This window comes from Falco peregrinus, chromosome 9, assembly GCF_023634155.1.
Source record: "Falco peregrinus isolate bFalPer1 chromosome 9, bFalPer1.pri, whole genome shotgun sequence".
NCBI classification, from domain to species: Eukaryota; Metazoa; Chordata; class Aves; order Falconiformes; family Falconidae; genus Falco; species Falco peregrinus.
In genome coordinates, this window is record NC_073729.1 from 12,579,213 (window position 1) to 12,606,372 (window position 27,160).

Below are 27,160 nucleotides of genomic sequence, written 5' to 3' on the forward strand. Positions count from 1 at the left end.
AGAGCAATAGAGGTGTCTGTAGCATTTGGACAGATGTTTTTTCATGTCGCCTCAGGTATAGCACTGCAGAAACAGCTTTGCAGACAGCACAGCCAACCTGCATTGAAGAGCGGGCAGCCGTGAAAGGTCAGTGACAGCAGCACCTCGTACTTAGCAAAGTAAAGCTTTCTGTCCATTCTGAAATATTTTGGTATCAAAAAATCTCTTGCACTGTCATTTCAGTCTCTTATATTTATGACCTGCAGCAGCACGAGCCCCCTCCTGCTGCCCAAGCAACAGTTGCCAGAGGCTCCGTACGAACCTCAGCATTAGCAACGCATCTGCTGGTATCTGGGCCAGATAACCTTTTCCTAAGGTTGTAAAAGTGGGACATCCAGACCAAAGAACCTTCAAGGTTTGGCTGCACCAAAGGCAGAATCTCAAGATCCTCCTAAAGAAGCCTTGAAAGTTAAAAAAACCATAAAATTTCAGAAAGAGCACCTTTCAAACGATTCTATCAGAATTTTAGAGCACTCCCTGAATATCTTCATCATGTTTGCCTTAACCCAGCCTTGATGTAACACAGCCAAAAAAATGAAAGCCACCAGAAGTCATCTGCTGCAATATATATTTTAATTCAAAGTGAATCTTGACAGTAATACACCATAAATTCTTATTTTGACACTCACCAAAATAGTCACCTGGAAAACCCGCTTTTTGTGACAAAGTACAGAAGGCTTGGTCACATTTAAATCACTGAGAACTAGAAAGAAATACTATCGCAAACTGTAAGAGACATTACATCCATAAAAAATTTTCCCAGTCCTCATATTGTAATATTGCACAGTGCAATTGCTACATGGCGAACTAGTGTAGCATAGAAATCCAAAGCAAAAAAAAAAAAGCCACAAGTCTACGAATTGTTAAACAGTAACAGTTCAAACTTATTAATCAAGTCTCTATCACTGGGTATTTCTAGAACAAGTCTTCCTACAGCTTGCAGTGTGATTTAACTTTTACTTAACACAAACCAAGTTCATTAGCAGTAAAACCAGAAAATTTAAAAATTAAAACCAAAAAAGTTAATACAGTAGCATATTTGACCAATAAAACACCCTGAAGTAAAGTTAAAAACTGAACACAAGAAAACTCATATAAAATCTTGCAAATTAAAGTAATATGCAGATATGCAATTCCATAGTCATGCAGTGTTTTATTTAAAAAAGGCATTAAAACGGTAACGTCTATAAATGCTTCTCAGAGGATGACTTTTTTCACAGAAAAGGCCCTCGCCCTGAAAGCTTTTTATTCTGCAGATGGGCCCCGGACACTTGCGGCGGCAAGAGTCCGTTCTCTCAGAGTGTATTGCAGGAGGGGGGGGAAAAAGTCACCTGGTATATTGAATTTAAGCTGTGGCAGGATCCCAAATACTCTGTGCTTTGAAATGCAGACATTTCTAAAGTTACAATACATAGAAAGAGCAGCAGATCTAACTTGGGGTGCACTTACAGCAACTTTTTCCTGCATACAATAGGACACTGTTGTGATATACAGATAATTGTGTCAATTTAACAAGCACGTTAGCTTAAAACCTTAAGCACAGTAAAAAGAAAGTACAGTAAATACATTAGACCTATGAAGATCCCCCTGGCCCCAGAAAAAAAATGCAGTATTTTTCTTTTGTTATCACAATACAAAATTCATTTACTCCACTTGCATCGGTGATTCTTGGTGTGTCCATTGCCTGCAATGGCGTGAGCACCAAAAAAACATCGCTTCCCAACGCAAGGGGGTGAACAGAAAACTATCTGCTGGACCATATAGCACAAGTCTGAAGTGGTCAGGTGGATATCCAATTTGAGCATTTTCTTGACTCCCCTTATTTAGACTCTATATATGTCTTGTGATAAGATTTCAAATTCATCAGGATACTCCTAGTTGCTAATGTATACTTTATATACACACACTTGTACAAAATGCATAGAGTTAATTACTAAAAACACTGAAACTTTTGGGAAAAGTTAGGTTTCTTAATTTTCAGTGTGAATAAAAATGTACTGCTGGTATTTTTATTATTTTTTATGATCTAATACTGTTGTATTTTAGTTATTACTTAAAAAATAAATCAAATGTAGGCACATTTATTTCATTCAGACATTCATTAAATAAAACACTGCTTGTGTTAGTGGAGTAAAGAAAAAGATTACCAGTTATTAGCTTATTGACAGAGTTCAACTCAAATGCTTTGCGCTCTTATTCCAGTCAACATTGCAAGGATTGTATTCCAGATTTTGTTTTAAAAAAAGTTAAGTCAAGCCTGCAAGATGCAGCTTAAGTGTCTACACAATGCCAATATGAAAACATAAAAAAATTAAGTTACATCAATACATCCACTTATATGCAGTGATGAGCTCAAAGTTAATGGAGATAAAATACTGATGCAAATAACACACCCCAAAAAAACATATGCAATCATCTTCCATCATTTACAGTATAGTAGTTACGACACTTCAAACATGAAAACAAATTAAAAAAAAAAGAAAACAACAAACAAACCCAAAACCCGGCTTCTATTTCATGTAATTAGACTTGTACAGAAATTAGAAGGCTAAGAAAGAACTAGTTAATCACCTAATTTCACAGCTATCTGAAGTGGCAATCATTATATAGCAGCTTATCTATGATACATTCAAGATAAATGATACGATTTATTACTTGCCCATAAGCTAAAACACAGCCTCAGCTTAATACCTTCTGTAAATCCCATCTCTACACTACAGTATACTTGAGGTCTATGAAAAAGTAGCTACCTTTTATAGGAAATGGATGATTAAGTCTTTGGTGCTGCAAAAGCAACTTCATTTGAACAAAACAAAAAACGAAAAGACACACTTCCTAAGGAAAAAAAAAAATGCAAAAAGCATGTAATTTACGTCCCTGACGGAATGTATTAAATAAACAAACACCCGCAACAGGCTAAAACAAATACTATAATGTAAAAAGACTAAAATCTCTCCCATGCATAAATGAAAGATTGCACACAAAGAACTCACATCTTTTCAAGCTTCAATAGTAAATATTCTGCTACTAGTTATTAAATACTGCATGGTTTGCTCAAGCTAAGATGAAACCACATCATGGATCAATGAGCACTTGGCTTTTTCTTTCATTAGCTAATCAGTCATGCCTATCGCACCTCTAAACATTTTATTATTTCCAATTAGACAAGCACTTTTAAAATAAAACTACTTAGGTTGTATTGCAGTTCAATTTACCAGTATGAAATACCGTGTTGTGTGTCACTACTCAATAGCTACTGAATCAACTCTTCTTAAACACTGCTAAAGTCTTGTCTTGAAGCTAGACCGTTCTGGGGGAAAAATAAGACAGCAAAATTCGGCTACAGCAAAACATGCTGCCCTCTCGATAAGGAAAACACACCCAATACTAAAATCATACCACACAAAACCCAAAATGAGTATTACACTATCAAAAAATCAGCAGATCTGAATTTTAAGTGCTGCAGTCCTCAACATTTATATATAAGTAATAACATTAACAACCTCAAATATTTAAGGCACTATGTGTGGGAACAGTTTACAATGCAGCTGAGATTATTAGGACAACAACATTTAAGAGCAATGTTTAGGCTTTTTTTTTTTTTTCCCATGCAAAAGACACATGCAATGTGAAGAACAACAGCTCAACTTTTAGATAAGTGACTCAACATTTAAACACCAAGATACGCAATACAAACAAGTTACTTCCACACTGTACTGCTGACACATGTGCATCTGTTGCTCTAGTTCTGTACACTGAATGGCTTCCCAAATGTAGACGTGTCTTGCACTAGTTAGAAGGCAATTTTATAAAAAATAGCAGGAGCAAAACCAGATTTCTGCTCCCATAAGTCACCTGTCTAAAGTTACTATATAAGAAGATAACATGACCAAAGACAAGTTATACCAAATGTGCAAAACACATTAAAAGTGAGTTTTTTTTAAAGCTCAGAGTTGTTTAAATTGCACCCAAGTCTACATGATTCAAAAAAATAATTTTCCTGTTGTGCCATGGCTAATATTTAATAAATACCATGTTTCTTCTTAAATCAAACTTCTGTATCATTGAGCTTCCTCAATATACCGTGTTTGAGTTCTCACATGAATGGATACTGGCTGAGTTTTGTTGGACTCAATGGAAATCCTGTGAAAGCAGGAGATGCTGCAATGTACGAATGCGGTGGAAAAATTGGTTTGTACTGAGTCTGATGAATGGTTGGGGAAGGTAAGAGACGGGGATTTATGCCAACTGGAACTTGGTGTACTATACCACTGGGATGAGAGAGATTGTACGTTGGGTGTTGTAACAATGGTCTTGAGGTACACGGCGAGGCAAGGAGGTGGGCAACAGGTGCAGCAGTACTAAGGGGTGCCGGCGACGGGTACGGAAGAATAGCAGGCTGTCCTCCGAGGTGGGTGCTTCCAGAGAGATGCGCGTGCACGGTAGTGTGATTGGGACTTCCTTGCGGAAGGGAGAAAGCGTGACCAGCAACGCTGGCTGGGATGTAAGCCTGCTGCCTCCGATGAGCATAGTTTCCATTCCACTCCTGCGGGCCAGATCCAAAGTGCTGAACCTGTCCACACATAGAAACAGGCAGGTCTTAATATTTCCGAGTATTAAAAAAAAAAAAAAAGTTTGAAAAATGGAATAATGCACTAAAACTAGTCAACTTAAAAATCGAGAGAAATATAGAGACAGGAATAATTAAATGCTTAAACAAAAAAAATAATAGTAGCTATTTAGATAGTAGCACAGACAGGAAATCTGACAATAAGAGATGGTAAACAGAACACAAGTTATTTTAATGCTCTTGCAAAAAAAATTAAAAAAAAGAAAAAAGATAAAATGCCATGCTGGGCTGTTTTAACAGAAATACCATGTATCACATGAGCAAGGTGCTTATTCCACTCTACTCAGCACTGGCTTGGCATCAATTGGAAGTGCTGCATTCAGTTTGGGCACCATAATGAGGCACAAAGAGGACAAATAGGAGAGAAATTTTAGAGGAGAGCAGAAAAAATAATAAACGGATTGAAAATATCTGAGACAACTAGGCAAACAGAAGTCTAGGGCTATGATCACAGGAAGATGTGGCAATCGTTAACAGTTATAGAGAGAAGGACTAAAAATCAATTACTCCTGTTAAATGAGGCAGACTACAAACTACATAGGGCATCTACCAAAGAAGGAAGGATCAGCATAAATTTTTGTAATGAAAACAACGTTCTACACTTTCTGCCAAGAGGCTGAGGAGCTGCAGTCATTGAAGAGATTAAAAATTAATACTATGCTGATCATATTAAGGTTTGATTAGAATTAATTAAAGCAGTCCTTCTGCATAATTGTGCAGAAGGGGAGACTGTGTCACCCACCCAAATGTTTCTTTCAACATAAACTATTCAAGTCATTAATGGTAAATCCTCTTATCTACACAAAGCATGCTTGGCATTTAAGTATTTAACTTTAAATTTAATATTTGCAGTTACTCTGCAAGACTTACACAAACAGGTACTGCTCTTAGATTAAATATACCTCCAAGTATCTAACCAAAAGCTCGACGCAGCTACAGCTCTAAATTAATTAATTAAAAGGGGCTTAAACTTGATGTCATATGTCAACTTCAGTTCTCAGCCACAGCAGACACATTTACTGTGTTGTTGGGTAACAATAAAAGTAGCTTTTAAATCAGTTTTGGGTATCTGCCAACACTGTGTTGAACTACCATCACAACCTCTTCCCCCCGCAGCTTCACTACCTGGCAGCAAAGGTAAGAAACAGTTGGGCTGGCTAAGCTCTACCTCATCCTTGGATACTCCAATTCCAAGCATTTTCATGCACACTGCTAACAGAACAAGGCTGAAATATAGCTATATTTTTTAACCGCACACGACGAGAACTTTAGCATCGGGATGCAGGGAAAAAAAATTGCTAATGTATTTTTCATTTTGTTTCCTGCTTTGATTTTGTGTAGGCACTGATAATTTCCCCAGTGAGGCTTTTCTATCGTTTTTAAAACTAAAGTCAGCTGCTTTAAGAAAATGACCGAAAGTGAAAGATACTTATGACTTGCCCAGTAAGTTGAAATCCATTTTTCAAGATTTGAACACTTCTGTAATCAAGCTGCTGAAAACCTGCAGTTGCCATTGACAGCAATTGAAATTGTGAGCATTCAGCATGTTTGGAACCTCAAGACAGAAAAATACTACTTAGATGTGAGTAAGTACACATACCTGACTGAAGTTTATATGTTGCTGATGGAATGCTGATGTCAGTTTTTGCTGACGGTTTCCTACAATAGAAGACTGGTTTATTCTTCCCAGGACAGACCGGCCCTTTTTCAGTGGCTGGCACGCAGCATCTTCCAAGATATAAATGAACAATGTTATGTTTTTGTTGTCACTGTTCTCTTCTAACAGAAGTTAGACAGAGTTTCATTTGCTTCAGCATACAGGAAGAAATAATCAAATAATCCACTAATTAAAGTCAAAAGATACCAAAATTTAGAAGCATTTATTACAGATGAGCAGTTATACAAGTAGGTCGAAATCTTCATATGCATGGCTATTGAATAAATATTCAAATTCCTATTCTTATCTGATGGTATAGAAAGAAAAAATCCACCTGAACTTACCTGTATTCACCATCTGTTCATCGAGATGTAACCTGTTTTCAAGCCTCATTGGTGGTACCACTACAGTGCAAACAGCTGATTTGGCTTCAGGATTAACGGATGCTCTTGTTTCCTTATTTTTATTGGTATTAGCTACGAAGCTATTTTCCACAAATGGGCTGTCGTGTCCTGAAGAGTCCGAGGCTGGGGAACCATCCACTGTATCGCATCCACTTTCCTGTTCATCATCTGACATACTATCAAAAAAATAAAAAGTATTTACATGGAAACACATACATTTTCACAAAACAGATGCGTTTTATTAGATTACCTCACAAAATTTATGGAAGTGAAGCTACTCAAAGGTGGATTAAAATGTTACATTTTAATTGTACGAAGACAGACATTTGGATGGCAGGTCAATATTTGAACTCATTCTATCCATAAATTGCAAGGCTCAGAGCAAGGAGATAACTTCTACATAAAGACTTAGATGTGTAACCCGACTTGCACCCACTTTGTGATTACTTTTTAAATAATCTTGTACTTACAAGCCACCCAAAATTTAGATTATTCGGTCAAATAAAAGGTTATTTTGTTTCTTCCTGAATCAAAACATAAAAGGTCTCTTGATGGTTACTATGCTAGGAAATGAGAACATACCGATCTAATTTCCTTCTAGACATCAGCCACATCCCACAGTCGGCAAAAAGCCATCCCTGGGGCCTGGGAAAGTCAGGATGGGATAGAGCGTGCTGAGGAAGCAGCCTGCACAGCCGCAGGAGCTCCCTCTCATCCTCATATCAACCACCAGCAGCTACACTAGACCTTATCTACTGAAAAACTGGGTCTCTCTGAAGCTGCTCCAGAGAGCACTGCCTGCACGTGACCGACAGACTTTTTTTTAATTTTTTTTTTTACAGCTGTAGATTAAAGAGACAAATGCAACCCTCTGTTTACACAGCAGCTATTTTGGCATTTGTGCTCTGTGAAATCCAAGTGGTGCAAACTCATTTATTCAACCACTGCTTTCACCAAAGCAGCTGGAAGGGAGCAGTGGAGAAACCAGCTCATCATCATCATAATAATAGCCTTTGCTAATATTTATTGAAGCTCCATGCTCATATCCGAAGAAGAAAAGGCTGAGAAGATGGTAAATGCTGCCAGAAGCAAGACCAGAGTTCAATCAGTGGAACCAAAACCGAATTAACTTTTAGGCAGCAAATAGTAAACAACCTGGGAAACTCATCTACAATGAGGTATACCGCCAGCAAATACATTCATCTCATTTACGTATTCACTGTTACACAAGCAAAAGGTACATCACAGACACATCGCTAATAACAAAAAAGAAATTTAACTAGTCCTCTAACAGGGACTGGGCCAGGTATGGATTATATAGATGGCTTGATGCATCCTTCACTGAACGGACCTAAAATGAATGGTACGGGGGTGATGAATAATTAAGTGTAGATGCCACCAAAGTTCCCAGTTAGGGAGGATGGACATGAGAATTAAGAATGTCTATCAGCTAGAAAAACATGAAAACCCCAGTTTATATCAAAACCTGGTGGAATACACATTCAACACATGCAAGAAACGGCAGTGAATTCACTAACCCCTAAACATATGGTTAAGTCCTTTGGTGATTTTATAGCTAATGTAACATGTCCTTATAGCATGGTAAATAAATTAAGACAATACAAATAAAACCATTTATAACATCTATATTTTTATGAAAAGTACTTTGACACTACGAGGACCAGCACAAAAACCTGAAGTCTCAGTCAAGAGAGCTAGGTAATTCTGAATAGTTTATTAAGTAACAAACAGTGATAACTGTGCCAGCAACTGAGCAATTAATTGTATTTCTATATTCTTAACTTTTGATTCAAGTTACTAATTGTGCGACAATGTAAGTTAAATGCTAGTGAAACCTGAATCTGACGTGCTCCTCTGCTATCGACATAAAGTTGACTCAGAGGGGAACTGTATTACAGGTCAGTTCCTTGCAATTCAGTGAAAACACTAAAATCAAGCAGTCTTTATAAAAACTTGTCTGAAGTTTTGAATGTTCTGATATTAAATAAAAGCATAAGCAGGACTGACAGTGTTAACTATCAACTGGTAAGAATACCTGATGCCTCCCAGTATAAAACATGTCTTGTTACCTAAATCTTTACTAAAATTTACCCATTTGAATTTAAATTCCTCAAATGTGTCTAGTTATTTTCTTGTTTTACTGTTAGAAGTGACAAACACTTGAAAACAGGATGAGGGAAATCTACCTGGTTTGGTCCATCTCTATAACTCCAGCAACTTTTTATTTTAATATCGTCAAAGTCTCAGAAATGGCAGAAATTTGTCTGGGATTATCTTCCACATCAAGTTAATCTCAAAAAAATGAAAAGTCTATCCATGTGCTACATGACTGTACTTCTGCTATTGGATCTAGCAGTTGTGTCTGCAGAATGAGTTGAATCAGTTTAGTAACTTAATAGAAAACTAATCCACCCAAAAAAAACCATGTGGCTGGATTAAGCATAACACCAAGCTGCATCTTGAGTAAACAAAACTTTTCCTCTTGTCCTAGCACTCACCGTATGATACACGTCTTGTCCTTAACAATACACCTTCCCAGCCCTGGACAGCACAAAGAATAACAACGCACCCCACCTTTCAGTGTATTCAGTGTCCAGTGCCGCAGAGATTTGGTCACTAAAGATTTCAGGCCCTACAGGATACCAAATGGATGTCAAAGTTGTTCATGCACAAGTTTTTGGGGTGGTTTTTGGTTTTGGTTGGGTTTGTTGGTTTGGGGTTTTTTTTGTTGGTTTTTTTTTTTTTATAGAAAAAGGATTGTGTTTATATTAACAAAATAATTTATATAGATAAATTATCCATTAAAAGTATCATTAAATCAGGCTGCCCAAAATTTAAAGCATATAAAACCGCCTGCACAGACCAGCAGTTCCATTGCCTTGTCAATACATGTTGTGATGGAATCTTTAATTACTTGAAACGAACCTTTTTTTTTTTTCATCAAGACTTCAAATTTTACTCATTTTGCACAACAAAACTGCTCTGAGTTTGAATCACTGTCTTCTATATAGAAAGCTATTCTACAGAAAATAGGAAGTGAACTGTAGAATAAAAATGAAAGAATTGGTCAAGCCTATGGCAGCTTCAGGTTGCTTGAAAAAAAACTAACTGCATCCCTAGGTCACAAAATTTCTATGGGATATTGGGTAAATCACATTAAACCAAACTTCTCACCAATACCAGCAACTACATATCTCAAATATTTCTTGGTTCATGAACTCATATCCAGGAACCTGATTTGTAGAAGTGCCACAAGTAGCTACAATTAAAATTTCAACATATTAACACCAGAAGGGCAGGGACTGAAATAAGAGGAAAAGCCATCGGCAGGTGTCCCAGCCAGAACATCCCAAGCCAGTGGGAAATTCTGACTGTGTCACAGGTCTGTATTTGATGGCGACACACAGAAGTTCTCAGGTACTGCAGAAAAAAAATGCCATAAAACAGTTCAGCTTTACCTTGAATATTTTTGTAAGAGTGAATTTTGACTAATGTGCAAAAATGAAGGCTTAAGCTACACAGCAAGCAGCGAAGATTAAAATATTTAAAAGCTGCTCATACGAACAGTGTTCACATAAGTGAGGCTTATGTTTGATAGAAGAAAAAAGGCATCAATGTCATTAAAGTTTACAACACAAGACACACAATGGGAGAACAAGAGGGTGCAAAAATTAATCTGGTAACTTTCTGTCACATCCTACTGTGGCTTGCTTGATTTTACAGCCTTGGAAGATTTTTGTTTGAAAGTTGTGTGCAACATGTTTATATTTTCCATGTAAACAGCATTCATTCACTATTATGAAAACTTCCAGTGTTAGCTAGACGGATCTGTTAGGAACGATAAAAGAACAGTCTATGCTGTGCAACTGTAGGCCAGTAAATTAATTTTTAAATACATCATTTAGCCTCAGCAGATGGCAACGTAACAGAACTTTTGCATTTTTTAGTATAAACTGAGTCTGCTATATACCAGGATGTTTTTATTGAAAGGAGCACAACTTTTTACCTGTTGGATCTCTTGCAAGGAGATGGACTAGACTGTCCCGAGGAGCTGGTACTCAGTGTGCTGTCCGGACTGCTGAGGGAGCACACGCGGTCGATGTTCAGGGTGTTCTGGCAAGCTTCACAGTCCAGGCTACCTTTACACCTACACACAAAAAGAAAATGAGCAAACACACCGTCTCTCATTCGTTCTTTCGTACACCACCAACTTAGGTGTAATTACAGAATAAAAAAGGGTCAAATATTAGAAAAGGCCCCTTGAATGTACATTAATACCCAATTCCCTGCTTCTTTTACATCTAAAACAGACTTTAAACCTTTTCAGTGTTCCTTCGGAAATTCTAGACTAAATAAGCATTTTTTAAAACCTACTAAATGAATAAATTTTTTACTAAGTCATTACTAAACCAAGTAGATGAAAGATTTTACTACAACAGTTCAGAACCTTGAAACTTCTGACAAAGTTTAAACGTAAAATACAAGTTCCTCCAGTTCAGAATCATTAGAAGTAAAAAAAAAAAAAAAAAAAAAATTCGAACAAACATTAAACTTTTAAGTCCCCATTTAAAAAGATAGCCGCTGCTTTGATAGCTTTGTGAAAAAAAAAAATAAAAATCCTTTGGGGGACCATACTCAGTATCTGCTTTTATATCCCAATGCATATCTTTTCATACCATTAGAGAAGTATTTTTTATCCATAGATATGTAATGTTATCTACTGGATGCTACTGCTAGAATGGTAACATTGATTATACAAAGCCAGAAGACTCATCTTCACAAACAAACAGGGTATGACAGTACAAAGACAAAAAGTAATATGTTGGACCTAAAAATATTCTGCTTTGGAAATGCCTAATGTATACAGGCTAATGAGGCAGACTTTTTAAAGTATTTTTCACTTTCAAATAATACACTGCTACAGAGTTAACTTCTTAGTGAAATTTGATAAGAAAGGCATTTGTCTTTTTTTGACTCAGATTCAACAAACACTTAGCTACGCTAAGACAGCTATGTTTAAGTAAAACCTTAATATAAGTAAACACTGATTCTTACTCTCTCAGGGAATGCGTTTGTCCTATGTCATCTTCATCTGTGTCACTGCTGATGGTGATCACGCTGACTGCTGGGCTAGGGGAACCGGCAATGAAGATTGCCTGGCGTTGTTTGGTTGAAAGAGATGAATCAGGGTCCAGCCTGACCGATGCTTCGCAACAGTTACTTTCCTGTCCTTCTGAGTTAAGATTGTCCTGTGCTTCTATACAACTTATTCTCTTTACAGCCTTCAGGTTAAGTATCTTTGGAGACAGAAAGGTTGTATTTTGGATATTGGTATTCTGTAACACATTGCTCCTGTGAAGAAAACACACCGTTTGACATTTAGCGACTCTCTACCAGCAGACCTGAAAACTACTATTTTCAACAAAACCAAAGCAAACAATACAGGGTAAAACACCAATGTCCTAAATGAATACGAAGAAAAACATAAAAGAGTAAACACAGTCATAAACACTCGGCATAGATGATTTCAGACATTAATTAACAAAATCCAAAATACATAGTATCTAAGACTAAAATTTTCAACAACACTGAATACAATAGATTGAAAATCCCATTTTCTTATAAAGGAAAAAAGGAAACTAAAATCTCATTTGTGCAAAAAAACCCCAAGCAAACAAAACCTGGCCAGACTTCCTGCAAAGATCCTCCCCGAGAACAAAAGCTGGTAGCCTCCAGATTAAATCCTTGCTTAATACACGACTGCTGACATCACCTTTCGCAACCCTGGCTTTCCCCTTTATCAAGCGTCCCACACCTTTGCAAATACTTTGTATGGCAGTGGGCCACAGTTTCTCTACCAAGCAGCTAAAGTATTTTTGGCTACCAGTGAAAGCAAGTCTATTCTTAAGACGATGGTAAGGCATACTGCAACCCTGTTATGTAGGATCTCTTTATTTTTAGTTGCCTAAACCCGATAGATCCTCATGCACGTAAACTTAGGAAAATCTCATTAGAGCAACCTCAATACACTCTTATACCTTCCCAAAGGCTATAAAGAGAACTTTGTTATCATGATGGGCACATACTAACCAACAGGAACTAAAACCTCTTAACTATTGTAAATATTTTTTCCATCTAGTATGTGTTACCAAAGTAACATTGAAAACTTAGGGCAGAGAGGATAAATTTTCCCAAAAGATTGTTTAAGTACAAGTGTTACTAACAAACATGCCGCTTTTACAGGCTATTCCCCTGCCCACTGAACAGCAACTGCAGACACACTCTATTTGAATATTAGAAGTATTCTACCAACCTGTTCTGACACAGTTTGTTCCTCTTGGTAGCTGCAGGCTGAGGCCAGACAACATGTGCAATGCCCACGCTGATCGGCTGAGGGGCAGACAGGGTTATCTGATGTGTTAAAAGCGGGTGCGGTATCACTGAATTGTAATGGGTGCCCTGGGTAATCATCTTCCTGAGGAAAAGTAAAGGAAGTTTTATATTGCAAGTCAGCTGCATCAGCATCCATCGCTCTCGTTAAATCATCTTGTTAAACCATTCAGGTGCTGCACAAAAATCTGCCGACTTACCCCCAGTCTCCAAGCCTCTGTGGGCCAGCCACAGGATCAGAGGCCAGAGATGTTGCAGGAGCTGCCACCGGCGCTACTTGCTGCCACGCAGGAACCAATATTTGCTGCGTCTGATTCGACCACGTCTATTGGGAAGCAGAGAAGATTTCGTGACACAGGGAACGGCTGAACTTAAATTAGCCGCTTGTAGCTCAGCACAAAACGGAAGAGGCACTGCAACAGAACTCTACAGGGCAAAAATATTTACTAACTAATAATAAAACAAATAAGATTTTACTTTGAAAGTAAGCCAACCTGAGAAAGGATCCCTGCTCGAATCTGTAGTGGCTGAATTGCGTGGGCTTGGGTCACCAGTGGAACTGCATTATCCACCCTCAGGGAGAAACTGGTGGGTTTACTATGGTTTGTAGGAATTCCTAGCAGGGAGAAAAAAACATGCCCAAGCTTTAAGCAACACACCAGTCTTGCATACATTTTCTGCGTAAAATGAAAACAAAGGATAATTTCATAACGCTTTCCTATTTTTTCTTGATGTGTTTATGATCTAATTCCATAATTTAGACCTTCAAGCCAAATTTTAAAAACACCTAAAAGATTTTGTGCGCCATTACTTATCTACACAAATATTTGATGCTGTAATTTCCAGAAAGAACTGCCAATATCCGCTCTTTGGACACAGACTACTAGAAAGCAGAATGACTTTGGCAGAAAGTTCTGCAAAACTAAGCATTTACTTTTATCACAAGCTACATTAGAAGTATTTGAAAGGACGCAGAGAAAAGTCAACAGACCAGAGTTTCAAAGCTTCTCACAATCGACTCCTGCACATCTCGTGTGCTCTGGATTTCCAGCTAGCTAAAACCCGTTCCTCTTAGCTTTTATAGCTGGCAATGCCACATGTCTAATACCCCTATTTGTTACCATCTCCTTTGCAGGAAACAATGTAAAATTTTCTGTGTATGCCATCAAATATTTGTGGTAGAATCCATAATCCTATTCATCCCTTCATCAAAATAATGTAAACCACAGCACTGTTGGAATACTACAATATACAACGGCCTAATAGGAAAAAGATGCATCTTGTGCCCTGTACAGATTTCATTATTGCCACAGGAAACTAAGAGATGTATAGCAATGCTGCAATGTTTATTACCAATGATAATTTTTTACATAGTCATGTTCAACTAAAATAAGAAAGGAATTATTTTTTTCAACAGATATTGCAACAGAACAGCTATGCTAGACGAAAATACTGGCTAGACAAATACACTAATTTCATCTTCCAACTGCACTTTGCATCTTGTGCTTTAGTCAAAGGCTAAGCAATGGGTTTCAGAGGTAACTACTAAAGAACTACTAAAGTTTAAAAGCGTGTGTGAGTGTTTTTAAAATCTTTACAATAAAGGATGAAAGAGTATCTTCATCTGACGTAATTATCTCATGTGATAACACAATACTAAGTTATAACCATGCAGTCCAAAGCTTTTAATTCTGAAAAGCTATTGACTTTTTTTTTTTTCCACACATCCATCTAGAGCAGCAACATCTTAACTCTGCCAGAAGTAGCGAGCGTTAGCACTTCAGATATTCAACAGAGCAGCCGAGCAGGGAACCTTGAAGCAGTGCCAGATACCATTAATATCCCTTTCCCTCTGTGCCAGCAACTCAACTTGTAACCTATGTGATGAAAACAATATATTCCCTTCATTCAAGTTGTAGTAGAATTTACATTTAGAAATTTATCAGCATACTAAGAATACAGTATACAGATCACAGATAAAAGTATTTGCCCGTACTGTTTCCTTTTCAATAATCACTTTCTTTATTCATCTGAGTATAATGAAAACAGTAGGGTTTTTAAAATATGGAGTATGTAATTGTGTAAAGTATATATATAAAATTAAGTAAGAAATTACCTAACCATTCTAAGTCTGCAGAAGGAAACCTGGGTGAAGCTATATATTTAGCTCATACAGCCTCTGACACTCTGCAGGGTGAACACCTGGAGCTTTCTTAAGTCTCTGGAACCCAAGATTGATGCAGCAGCCACAAATAACATTACCGATGAAGTCTGCGGTATTTGTCTTTATCTAAATAGATGAAGACTTCCTGGGCAAGTTTACTTACAAGTGTTTTGGGTTTTTTTCCAGAGTGACTCCAGTGGGACTTCTAGAACTTTAAAACGCAGAAGGAGAACCAAGTAGGAGTTTGAAATTCATTCTTTAAAAAACTTATTTCCTATAAACACCATCATTTCAAGATCTGATCTTAACATGACACTGAACATTACCAAGACTGAAAAACTGCATCTTTGGTGGTGAAGGCTATAACCAAGCTAAGTTAATAAGCAAACAATATAAACTATCTTCCCCTCCTCATAAACGACTATTGCTAGGGTAAAAAAGGCTGTTTTTTCATCAGCTCCTCCCCGAGCAGCCCATTATAAACAGAAAAAGTTTTGCTTGATATGTTCCGAGATCTAAATGAAGTTTTAAAGACTTTTCAAAAAAATACTACTACCTACCTTTCATGATGCAAATGCATTTGTTTAGGGAAACAGGGGTCAGCTGTATTACCACGTACCCTTCTAGAGATGCATATGCTCATTTGGTTGTTATCTATACTGCAGAAATACTCCTGTGCTAGCATCTCCACCTCACAGCCTTCCAAATGTTTCCGAGAACTGAACCCTCAGCCAGTTATTTCTTTCGAGAAATACAAAATTGTATGCTTAAATCAATCTCATCCTTTATAATACACGAGAGTTCAGCCAAGCTGCCCTTTCCTCCTCGCAGCATGATGCAATAAAAACTCTCAAAGATTTAGTTATGTGCTTTTCAGCCATCGGAAAGCTGCGGCAGTTCTGTCCAGCTGTCCTGTTTCATCATAACCACAGGACAGTAAATGTGACACTGTGTACACAGGGCAGCTACATCCTTAAAAGAAGCCCCAAATTTCCAGATGTTTACTTAACTATTTGTTTGGAAGTTAACGAAAAAAAAACAACTTTATTATCCAGGCAGATTTATCAAAAGAACTGTTGTATTTTCTTATCCTTTTTCCTAGGATACCCTTGGGATGTAGTTGGGGCAAAAAACGGTGAGGGAGAACAAACCAAAAAAAACCCCAAACCCGAAAAAAAAACCCAAAACTACAAAAAAGAACAATCAATCAAACCCTTACATATGACCATCAAAAAAGAAAAAAGAATGTAACACCAAAAAAGGCTGATACTCCCTTCAGCTTTGTTTCCTCTCAAACTTTATTTTGGAATACTCTTTTGCTTCAGCTTTCACATAGTGTCCCTCTCTTTTATTCAATATGTGTATCTGTGTATATATATCCGTATACGCAGATGGACTCTATTGCTTAAATGATTTTCTGCTGATGCTGATTTGCTATTTCTTTCAAATAGGAGCAATGTATCTGGATCTGACTAACATGCTGATTTTTTAATGACACAATTAAGCTCTTTTAAATATATAGCTCACACGGATATAATGAGGAAAATTAAATACTGCTATCAGGCAGACAGTAACGTTCCTATTTTAGGAACTGTAACAATTACAGTTAAACGTACCTTGAATAGTTGGAGGACATATAATCAATGCCTGTTGGAAAACATCACCACAACCAAACTGAGCACTTCCTGCCTGCAGCGGTATCCCTTGGTGCAAAACTGAATGGGCAGATGCAGTTAATGCCTATGGGAACAGATTTAATCCAGACAACGTTAGAACTGTGAATCTGGACCTCTCACACACTTCTCCCTCCAGCTTAAATAACGAACAACGGCAAGAATTTAGGAAAATTACAATTTCAAATGCATTTCAGAGGAAGCGGTCCCGTTTGGCCACTGGAGGGCACTGGGATACAGCAAGGCTTGCTGCGGCAGTCCCGGTTTGGAACTTAATTTTGAAACTTGCTGAATTCTAAACGGTTTGTTTCAGAAAACACTGGGGGGAAAATGACAGTAAAAGGCAGAAGATTTTGTCATTTAGTGGATGCACTTTTCTTCAGTTATGAAATTAATTAGAGAAACTGCATTAACTGAATTTATAATTTTAAAAAGAAAAAAAAAAATTTACCTGACTTCTTACTGGACCAATTTTGGTAAAGCTCGCGGTCAGGTTAGCTGCATTGCCTGAGGCAACTGGTCTCATAAGTGATGTTTTATTGCGATTACTTAAGTCATACAAATTTGATCTGCATTTGCAAATATCCATGATATGAAAACAGGACTTCACTCTATCAAAACCAGAAAATAAATTGCTTTAATTAGAATTTCATGTTGTTCAATGAATAAAACAATTCCCCAGAATAAGATAAAAAAGCCCAAAGCCCACATCTCCTGGTTTCACAGGATGGCATCATACACAGAAGTAGAAAAACTCCTACTATTAATATTTTCACATCAAGCCTTTGTAATGCACATTTTAAAATACAAAAAAAAAAAAAAAATAATCCTGTTTCCTGCTCCTTGCAACTAACATCATTTTCTAACAACTGCATACAAGCAGGAGGGATAGTAAACTAAATGGATGGAAAGCTCTTTCTTTCAGTGAAATGTTTGCCCCTTAGGAAATCCACAGTGAAATACACAAGTCCAGAACTGCAAGAAAACATTCAATATATTCCACATTAACCAATGCACAAAAGATGTCCCAGATGTTCAACTCAAGAGGGAATGCCTACCCTAGCTGTCGGTGACCGACAGAAACTAAGGCTCTTCATACTTCCAAAAATCAAGCCCAAATTTCTGCACTGCTGGAATTTTAACAGCCAAGTATAAAAACAATAACTCAGAAATCTCTTGCTCTAGACATTACTTTTCAGAAAAACACACAGATGTTCAGTTTCCTTGACCAAACAGATGTATCTAATATTGCAAGCACTTGAAAGAACTAAGATGTTACAAAAATGCCAAAAGATCCTTCTGTCTGATAGCAGAAGAAACAACACTATTATACACACGAATCACTACAACAGAGATTTAAAAAAAATAACTCTGTTTTTGTGCGTTACATACTGGTTGCTATGAGGAAAATCAAGGAGGTGCTTCATGGTAACGAAAGAATGGTTCAGGGTCTCAGCTGGAGTGATTCGTAAATCAGCATCGATGAGCAACATTTTCTTCAACAGACTGACAAATTCCCTCCTATCTGCCTTCTCTGCCAACAGGTCACTTCCCTCCAAATCCATCACCATGTTCACCTGGCATTGAACAGAACAGTCAGGCAGTAGACACGCATATTAGTTTAACTCTTTCCAATACTGCTTTCTGCTATAAAATAGTAATATTCAATGATTTTATCATGTGAGGCATGATGAATTTGCTAGCTTATCCCAGTACGGTTGGCCTGGAATCGGTGACTTTTTTCTGCACACACACTACTCCCCCCTTGCACCCTCCCCAGCTAAAATCCCCTGAAAGCTTTATTCCAGTTTGGGACTTGGAATTTAAGTAGTAAAATTTGGGATAAAGATCTTTATATAGACTAATTTAAACTACAGAAGTTATCTTCAAAACACAATTTCAAACAGGTATTAATGCCAATCTTGCAAAAAGATTTGATTCTTTTTTTAGGATATGGAAGAGAATGAAAAATTTCGTTTTGTTATTGACTAGGGAGTTATAAAGAAAAGTGAGGAAACAGTCGTGTTTAAAAAAAAAGGAAAAAAAAAGAATTATACTGAGAATTATATTGTTAAGACAGCAGAATTATACTGGAAATTGTACAGTTAAGATAGCAGGATCCACGTGTTCTTTTTTTACCCAGAATGGCAGATAAGGTAAAAGAGAAAGTATGCATTATACAGAAAATTAAAGGGTTCTCCCACCACATGGACAAATACGTAACTTGTCATGCACAAGCAATGACAAAGGAAGATCTTTAGAGGAAGCACAAAGGGCTGACGCAGCTAGACATTTTCCTCAGAGCAACATATACAGAGAAGAATGGATATGACTGACACATGATAAATAATATTCTAAAAGATGTTTATTTCAAAACTACTGAAATCACCAGTCATTCCCACACGTTCCTTTTGCAAATGAAGAGTGCTTTAATACTCACGTGCGCTATATCATCCAAACTGTTGAAAATATACTTCCTGGCCTCTTTAGACTTCATACCTGTCTCTGCCTCGTGCTCTTCCAATGTCTCAAAAAAAAGAAAAGGAAAGCTGAGTTTAGAAGTTGACAATAAAGATCACTCAGAACTACAAAGTAACCTTACATATTTATTGGCCTAAAAACCCTGTTTTAAAAAAGAATATTAAAAATTGCAATTGTATATTTGTATGCTGCTTTGCAGACTACTTCCATTTTCTAAACCAAAATACAAAACCTACTAAATCTCACGTCTGACTGAGCACAGTACTGGATTACAAGCCTAGCAAAGAGTTGTTTAATGAAACTCTCTCACATGCTTATATGTTTATGTATCACAGGTTTTCTATTACTTGTATTTCACTCATTTCCTCAAACTCAGACATTTAACTCCAAACAGCAGCAACACTGCTGTAAAAAAAGGAAACAAAATGCAGGCTGTCTCTGTTGGATTTCTCTTTGCTTTCACTTTTGTTATTTTCATACTTTTATTCCTCCACGTACACAACAGCTGGCATATTTTAAATATTGCAATACAAAATACACAATTAAATCCTAGAGAATGAATGTGATCACCCATCAGTGACTTATGAGCTGGAATACCACCTCCTGTTACAATTTTCCATCTTCAACACAGACAGCACCAGTAGGCTGGTGTGGCATGAGGCAAAGCAGGACTACAGGGGAAAAAACACTTTTAAAGATACAGATTACAGAAAAGTTTCCAAAATTAACTTTGAGAAAAATTGTAATGACAAAAGGTCCATACCAAAACTCCTTTCTTCCCCCAAAACAGCAGTCTGATGCCAGAGAATGAACCTCTGCATGGTAACAGCTTCTGAAAACGGGGAGGGCTGTTTGCATCGAGAACTCGTTCATGTTCTCCGATACAGAGAAGCCAGATGTAAACTGTCACCTAATGATCAACTGCCCGAAAACCCAGAATACTGGAATAATCAGGACGGTGTAATTGGAGAATCCTTACATAACCCGACCCCGCAACCCTACAGCAGGGCAGCACTGGCCCCGGCTGCTCAGCACCACGCGCGCCGGGGATTTACCAAGTAACTGGGGAGGGTTACGCAAGTTGTGCTTTGAGCTCCTCAGCTGTTCGTTCCTGCACAAGTTTTATGCCAACTGTAGTTGCTTCCCGACTCCCCGAGTCTGCCGTAAATTTGGTGAAGATGCACCAGGAAGACAATTTAAAGAAAAATCAAAAAAATATATTTGCATAGGAAGTTTAAGCTCTGCCTATGGTTACCATACAATAACGTTGCTTAGAGGGAAGCAAGGTGTTGCAGCCCATAAAACTACTTTTTTTAAAAAAAAAAAAAAAAATTGCCTGCTTTCGTTGTATTGCAGCTTTCAGCCAAAGTCTGTTTTAGCAGAAGATCTGAATGAACAAAACAAGCTGTATACAGTCACGTTCTATCTTAATCTCCTTTCCCTCCTAGGAACTCCTGAAGCCAGTTTTGATAGAGCAGTTTGGGTCTCAGAGTCAAATTCTCTAAAGTGAAGTGAAAAGTAGTAACTGAGCAAGGAAACAAACAAACAAAAAAAAAAATTAAAAAAAAACCAACCACCACACCTCATTTAGTACCTCTGGAGATAGGAAACTTCATTTCTGCAACTCGCAGCCAGCACTGGCCACCGTGCAGCCCAGCAGCTGCGCCAGCCGGCGGGGGGAAGGCGGGCATGAGCTTGGAGCACTGCTTTTGGGGAACGGGACAATTGGAAGGGATACAGAGCAGGGACTGATAAAAAACACTGGAGATGCAGAAAGGAAGCAATGGTATTGTAGTGAATCTTGGCCCCTGGTTTCTCTGCTCGCAAAATAATACGTTTTCTACTACATTATACTGTTTACCTTTAATCTCCAGCTAGAATACGGTGCATCCGTTTCTCTACAGAAAAACCTTGCAGTTTTCGTTCCCATGCTTAACAACTGCTCTCCTGGCAAACCTTGAGTCTGTGAAATGTAACGAATCTGAGGAAGAAAAAAAAAAATAAACAAAAAACATGGGAAATAATTTACCTCCAATTTTCAAAATGTGATCCACAGTTAAAAGCCTGTGATTTCATTTTTAGAATGGCAAAACGAACAACCCTCAGAGCACCGTAGTTCAACAACTACATCTTACATAGGGAAGAAACCCAACACTGAGTGCTTGATACTGTTCTCTCTGTCTCTCAGAGAAAGCCATACATAAACCTCTGAAGTGACCTATATAAGCAAAGTTTTAAAGTTTGGTCACAGAAACGAAGAGCTGGGGAGAATGGCTGTCATCACCTCCTCAACCCACTCAAATCCCAAATGTAATATTGTCGTTCTAAAACAGGAAAATTAGTAGGAGTGCTTTGCTCACGTACAGAAGTTTGATGGGGTTTTTTTGCATATTCTCATTAAGCAACTAGATAAAAATCCTTCCCACTTGCTGCTTCCAGTGTATCAGTTTTTTTACACGTCTGACACACCTGCATTTCAAGGAGATGTTCCACTTGGAAATGGAGTGTATGTACAACTTCTAGGCATCCAGCAAAGGACACTGTCCTCACCTGAGAAATACTGCTCCTGAACGCAATGGGCACAGACTAGCTTTATGCCTGAAATGGTCAGATGCTCTTTTCCACTGAAATGATTGACATGCATCTATTTTAGAAGATGACTTACTATGCATTCTGCGTTACCTTTCTTATAGTTGATGATCAAAGTACTACCTGAAATAGTTAAGATTCAAGGCTTTGAAAGAAACCTGTTGAAAAACACATCATAACACGTTAACTACTGTGCATGTCATGTTAACTCATTGTACAAGGGGGGAGTTACCCCACAAGTAATACTGCTTTAAAAATTAAAAAAACACCTTCAAGAAAGACAAGTGGGAATAGTAATTGGCAATAACTGAAAACTGAGCTTGTTGCAGGTCAGGATGGAGGGAGTACAGATTCTAGCAGCCTGGGCTGAAGGGCATGGGGCAGGGTCCCACACCACACGCTTCCACAGAGGGGCTGCTGGTGTGGAGCAGCCCCTGGAAAAGGTGGAGCAGCCAGGGAATGAGAGAATGGAAGAAAAAAACCAAGAAGTATCAAGAGAAGACAGCAGTGAAATACAATGAACCAGGAACTGGGAGATAAGAAGATTAATTCTATGGAAGGTAGCTTGAAAGCTTGGAGTACCTAAGGAGAAAAACTGATGGGCTGCAGAGAGGAAAGGTACCTGTGAGGCTTCTGCTGAAAAATAAGTGACAGACCAAAGTGGGGAAGAACTAAATGCAATGCTGCCAACTTTTGGTATCCTCCATAATTTCCTACATCAGGGAGTAAAAAGAATCCCACTCTGACCAGAAATGTTTCTGGATCATTTAGTTGTTTTCTAAGCATACTATAAAGGTCTTAGAATATGGGGGAAAATACAAAGCATTAATTGAAAAATTTAGCAGTCAAGCACCTGTGCCTGTTTTTAACGAGTATTAAAGCTCAGAAGACACAGCTCTTTTTCACTAAGAAGTACAGCTGTTACTGGTTATAATCACAAATGAATATAATAACCAAGAGCTTCCTTCCAAGGGTTAGCGTGTTGGTTGCCACGTACCAGAAGGACAGAGGGAAATGCAGCACAAAGCCCGTGCCTGTTCGTTCACTTGGTGACACATACATAGCAGGAGGAAAGGAATTTCCTTGGGAGCCATCTCCTACAACTGCTGTACTCAGTGCACCGAGGAAAATCCTGAATCAAATTTCTCTGAAGTTTTCCAGACCTGCTCGAGCACAATGACAAGCCTGATTGAAGGTAATTCCTGCTGGTGCAGAGGAGGTGACAACTCCTCTTCCACCACGAGGATCAGACAAGTTGCTAGACGAGTTATTAACCGATGCTTCCAGCAAACTTGAATATGTCTGTCTTTAACTAGATGTCTTTTAAACTCAGTATTAACTTGTAAAGCAAGCAGAAAGTCTCATAGGCATCATGATCATCCCCTAATCCACGCAGTCCTTTGCATGAAGCACAGCACCTTGGAAGGTGGTCGTCGTTGGTGACACTGCTGTTTACTTGCACCGTCCGGCAGTATCTGGAGGTTGAGCCATGATGGCCCTGGCTCTACAACAGCAAGAGTCAAGTGACAGGAATGTGTTGTCCTAAGGACTTGGCTCTCTGAACTGAGCAGAGCCGAGCCAACAAGCTCCATGAAGGCAGGCACTCTGTGCACTGTACTGAACCGCCTTCAGCTGCCTGGGTTTCCTATACGGTAAGATGGCTGCAGGGCAGCGGGGGAAAGAAGGTCTTTTCTTTTCAAATGAGACTCTGTATTATTCTGGGAAAAAAAATAATAAAATCCTCGTAATCATGAGAATGAGCTTTACGCTGCTACCGCTCTCTGTACAGAAGTCAGAGGCTCACAGCTATGCAAGCCCGTTGGCACACATTAATTAACAGTCTGGGCTGCTGCCATCATGACAAATCACAAGTTAATTTGAGGAAAGAATCAGGACACAGGCAGCACTTTGCACCATTCAAGCCCCTACTTCATCCTAAGTGACTGAAGATGTGGTCCAAAGCCACATTCCACATCCCGAAAGAAGCAGCATCTGCCCGCATGTCTGATCGTGATCAGAAGACCATGAATTGGGCTTACAGGTCCGCCCTCACCCACAGCAGCACCCTCTGTAACAGCTATTTACAGCAGAAAGAGGTTCAAAAGTGGAAGCAATCTTGGAAATTACATATTTTGCACCACCACCCCCCCCCTCGCCTTTTTTTTTTTTTTTGAAAGTCCACATCTTCTGCAGTTTCTGTCAAAGGGGTAAATAAATTTGACAAGTTCTTGGAAATTTTTGAGACAATAGTACAGATTTTTTCCAAAAAACAAATGCCTTCATTTTCTCCTTTGAAAGCATAGTGAATTACATGGTTGTTAGTTGTTTCCTCTTTCATTCCCCATTTTAACAGCAACACCCTGCACAAAGGTCTTCTAGATGCATCAAAGCATCAATGCATGTTCCACTCAGCTCACTTCCTACCCATGAAACACTGAATTTCGTGTAAATGAAGTAAACAAATATGAAATGTTACCAAAATCAACACAAAATCAATATAACCCCCGACAGTGGTTTTAAACAAATGAATTTTTAGAGAAGTAGGTCTGATCTATTGAGCACGGGGAGCCAAAAGCCCATTCCATGAAGCTCAGGATTTGAATAACCTAAACAATGTGCTGGAGGAACTGCACCTAAACGGAATGTTGCATCAAAGATGTAGAAGTTAGTAAGAAGCCAGTGCTGTCACATGTGGGATTTTCCAGGAGATTTCTTCACTTACGAATTTCAAAACCAGACAGGGATAGTTAGAATGCTGGTTACATGTCTTTCAAATTTCCACATTATACTAGAAAATTAAAGATTTCTCTAAGTGTTTTAAATAGAGAGTATTCTACATCTTTCATTAGAAACAACTTTTTAAGTCAGCTCACTAATGCCAATGGTGTCAGTAGCTGAAAACTCAAGCTTCAATAGCTTCAAGCTTTACCACTGCAGATATATATATATATATATATATATATTACTGCAACAGTTGATTCTTGCTCCTTGTGAAGTATAGGCTTTCGAATCTTTGAGCAATGTTGGATTTCCAAGAAACATCAAGAATTATTGAGAAGACAACTAATCCTGACATCTGAATGAACATTCCGGAGTCAACCCCATTCGTGGCAAGAGAAAGAGAGATTATAATGCAATGATGGTGGCCACAAACTTTGGTTTTCATCATAAAAAGCAGTTTCAATGCTAACACTTATTTTGCAAGGTGGAGGTGGGGAGGACAAATTGAAATTTAATTCAGAAAAGCAGTACAATGTACAGTTTGGTCTAGAAACAGGATTTGTGTTTCCAGGACAATCACTAAGCCAAAATTAAAAGCATTGAACAGACTTGAAGAACTACTGCTTAATTGGGGATATGATTAACATTTGAAATCCTGGATTTAATGATCTGAAATTCTTAAAGTTGCAGAAAGCATGTATATGCTCGTGAAATTGATTCTACTACCTGGTCATATTCCAGTGCTCCTGGGTACAGTGGCCATCCAAGAAACAGCTCTGCAATCACACACCCTAACGACCACATGTCTATGGCTTCACAAAACGGCAATCCCAGTATGATCTCTGGTGCTCTGCAAATTAAACACGGGTTACTGAATTTTTTTTCCTTGGGGGAAAAAAAGGTAATTCAACAAACCAACATGACAAAAAATAAATAAAAAACCAAACCCAAAACAGAACCAAAAAAAAAAAATTCTGTTATTTGAAAACACAGGTTAATTATTTCTATAAAATCAGAGCATAAGAAATTGCTTTTTTTTTTATCTAGATAATCCACGGTAAAAATTTGCAGCTCCGAGATGTTTTCTTCCTACAAGTATCAGTTTGCTATGGTCATGAAAATAATTGATATGCCTGAAAAACAGAACGTCACTGGTTCAACACTTTTGCCTTTCCTCCAGTATGTCCCAAACGATTCACCCACTCAATGTCACGTGACTGTAACTACATTCTGAATACAACAGTAATTTATCTCAAAAACAAACAAAAAGTTTTACCTGAAAATCCGCTTGCACACTGCCGAACTGGACAGTACACCTAATTAAATTGATACTTTAAATAGCATAACTGCAAATCTCTTAACACACTCGAATCAGTTCAATGTGATAAGTTTTTAAATCGCATAAATGAAAACATTGCATTTGCTAAAGAGACCAGGTCTTACTTTTCACCTACAACGTGAATTATTTAACCGATAGCATTTGAGTTTATTTCTGTACTCAAGAACCAGAAAAATTGGTATTGACACAGCTGCTAAAGGGGCTTTAACATTGCTGTTTGCACGGAGCAAACCCCAAGTATTTCACAGATAGCCATTTTAATTGCGTTTGTTCTTTTTAAACCTTCCCTCCCAGTTCATTCAAACTATTAACAAAATGAAAAAGAATTAAAATATATCTGCATGCTAATATAGAAAGACGCCCGGTAAAATATAGTATTTAAAGCACTACACTATAAAGTTATTTACTTTTAAAACAGATGGTCTATTGTTAGCTTAACATGTCACAGAACCGTAGGAAGGTGGTTAAAACTAAGCAGGTAATTCCTGTTGCAGCTGGGCAGAGCAGCAGCATTCAACTGACCAGGTAACACGCTCACTCTCTCTCACCTGTGTAAAAGCTTAAAAATCTTACACTTCAGCACATGCTGCGTCTGTCATATTGACCTTCCACATACAAAACAGTCTCTGACCATTGTAAATTCCTACGCATCTCATTTCCCTTCTCCTCTGACGTACACCTTTATCAAAACATTCTTTACTTGGCTGACACGTACTGGATTTGGGCGCAAATTCCTACTTCCATGCTACGTTGGGACAGAGAAGCTATTTTGTAGCTATTAGGCAGACCAAGAGCTGAAGCATCTCCATCCCTTTCCACAAGGAGCAGCTGGCAGAAACTGTATGTGGATACTCCAAGCTCCAAGGATGCACGTTCTCCTCCGGGGAAGGACTCCTAACGCTCTGCCCCATCCCTGACCAGGGAAGCCACTCTGGCTTCTGCTACAGGAAAAATCCGAGACTTTCCACAGATAAGAAAGTCTACAGGATATTCTCTTAAATATTTATGTACTTTCCATTCATGCCAGCACTTCAGTTCTTCCCATCCTTGTC

The 27,160-nt window shown here is 38.2% G+C and overlaps 1 protein-coding gene across 4 annotated transcripts in view; it reads right to left on the reverse strand.

Moving 5' to 3' along the window:
• Positions 1 to 593: 593 nt before the first annotated feature.
• The window catches only part of HIPK3 (homeodomain interacting protein kinase 3), a 113,742-nt gene continuing 87,175 nt past the window's right edge, over positions 594 to 27,160 (reverse strand). For all 4 annotated transcript variants that reach the window (XM_027778426.2, XM_055813537.1, XM_005231473.4 and 1 more), the window contains exons 3-16: positions 25,496 to 25,619; positions 21,321 to 21,440; positions 19,419 to 19,505; positions 18,371 to 18,555; positions 17,430 to 17,589; positions 16,922 to 17,045; positions 13,636 to 13,757; positions 13,342 to 13,466; positions 13,065 to 13,226; positions 11,807 to 12,103; positions 10,758 to 10,898; positions 6,671 to 6,906; positions 6,270 to 6,397; positions 594 to 4,612 (exon numbers count right to left, since the gene is read on the reverse strand). In XM_027778426.2, the coding sequence (XP_027634227.1) occupies positions 4,136 to 4,612; positions 6,270 to 6,397; positions 6,671 to 6,906; positions 10,758 to 10,898; positions 11,807 to 12,103; positions 13,065 to 13,226; positions 13,342 to 13,466; positions 13,636 to 13,757; positions 16,922 to 17,045; positions 17,430 to 17,589; positions 18,371 to 18,555; positions 19,419 to 19,505; positions 21,321 to 21,440; positions 25,496 to 25,619 (2,488 nt within the window). In that variant the 3' untranslated portion in view covers positions 594 to 4,135. The remainder of the gene's footprint in view (positions 4,613 to 6,269; positions 6,398 to 6,670; positions 6,907 to 10,757; positions 10,899 to 11,806; positions 12,104 to 13,064; positions 13,227 to 13,341; positions 13,467 to 13,635; positions 13,758 to 16,921; positions 17,046 to 17,429; positions 17,590 to 18,370; positions 18,556 to 19,418; positions 19,506 to 21,320; positions 21,441 to 25,495; positions 25,620 to 27,160) is intronic.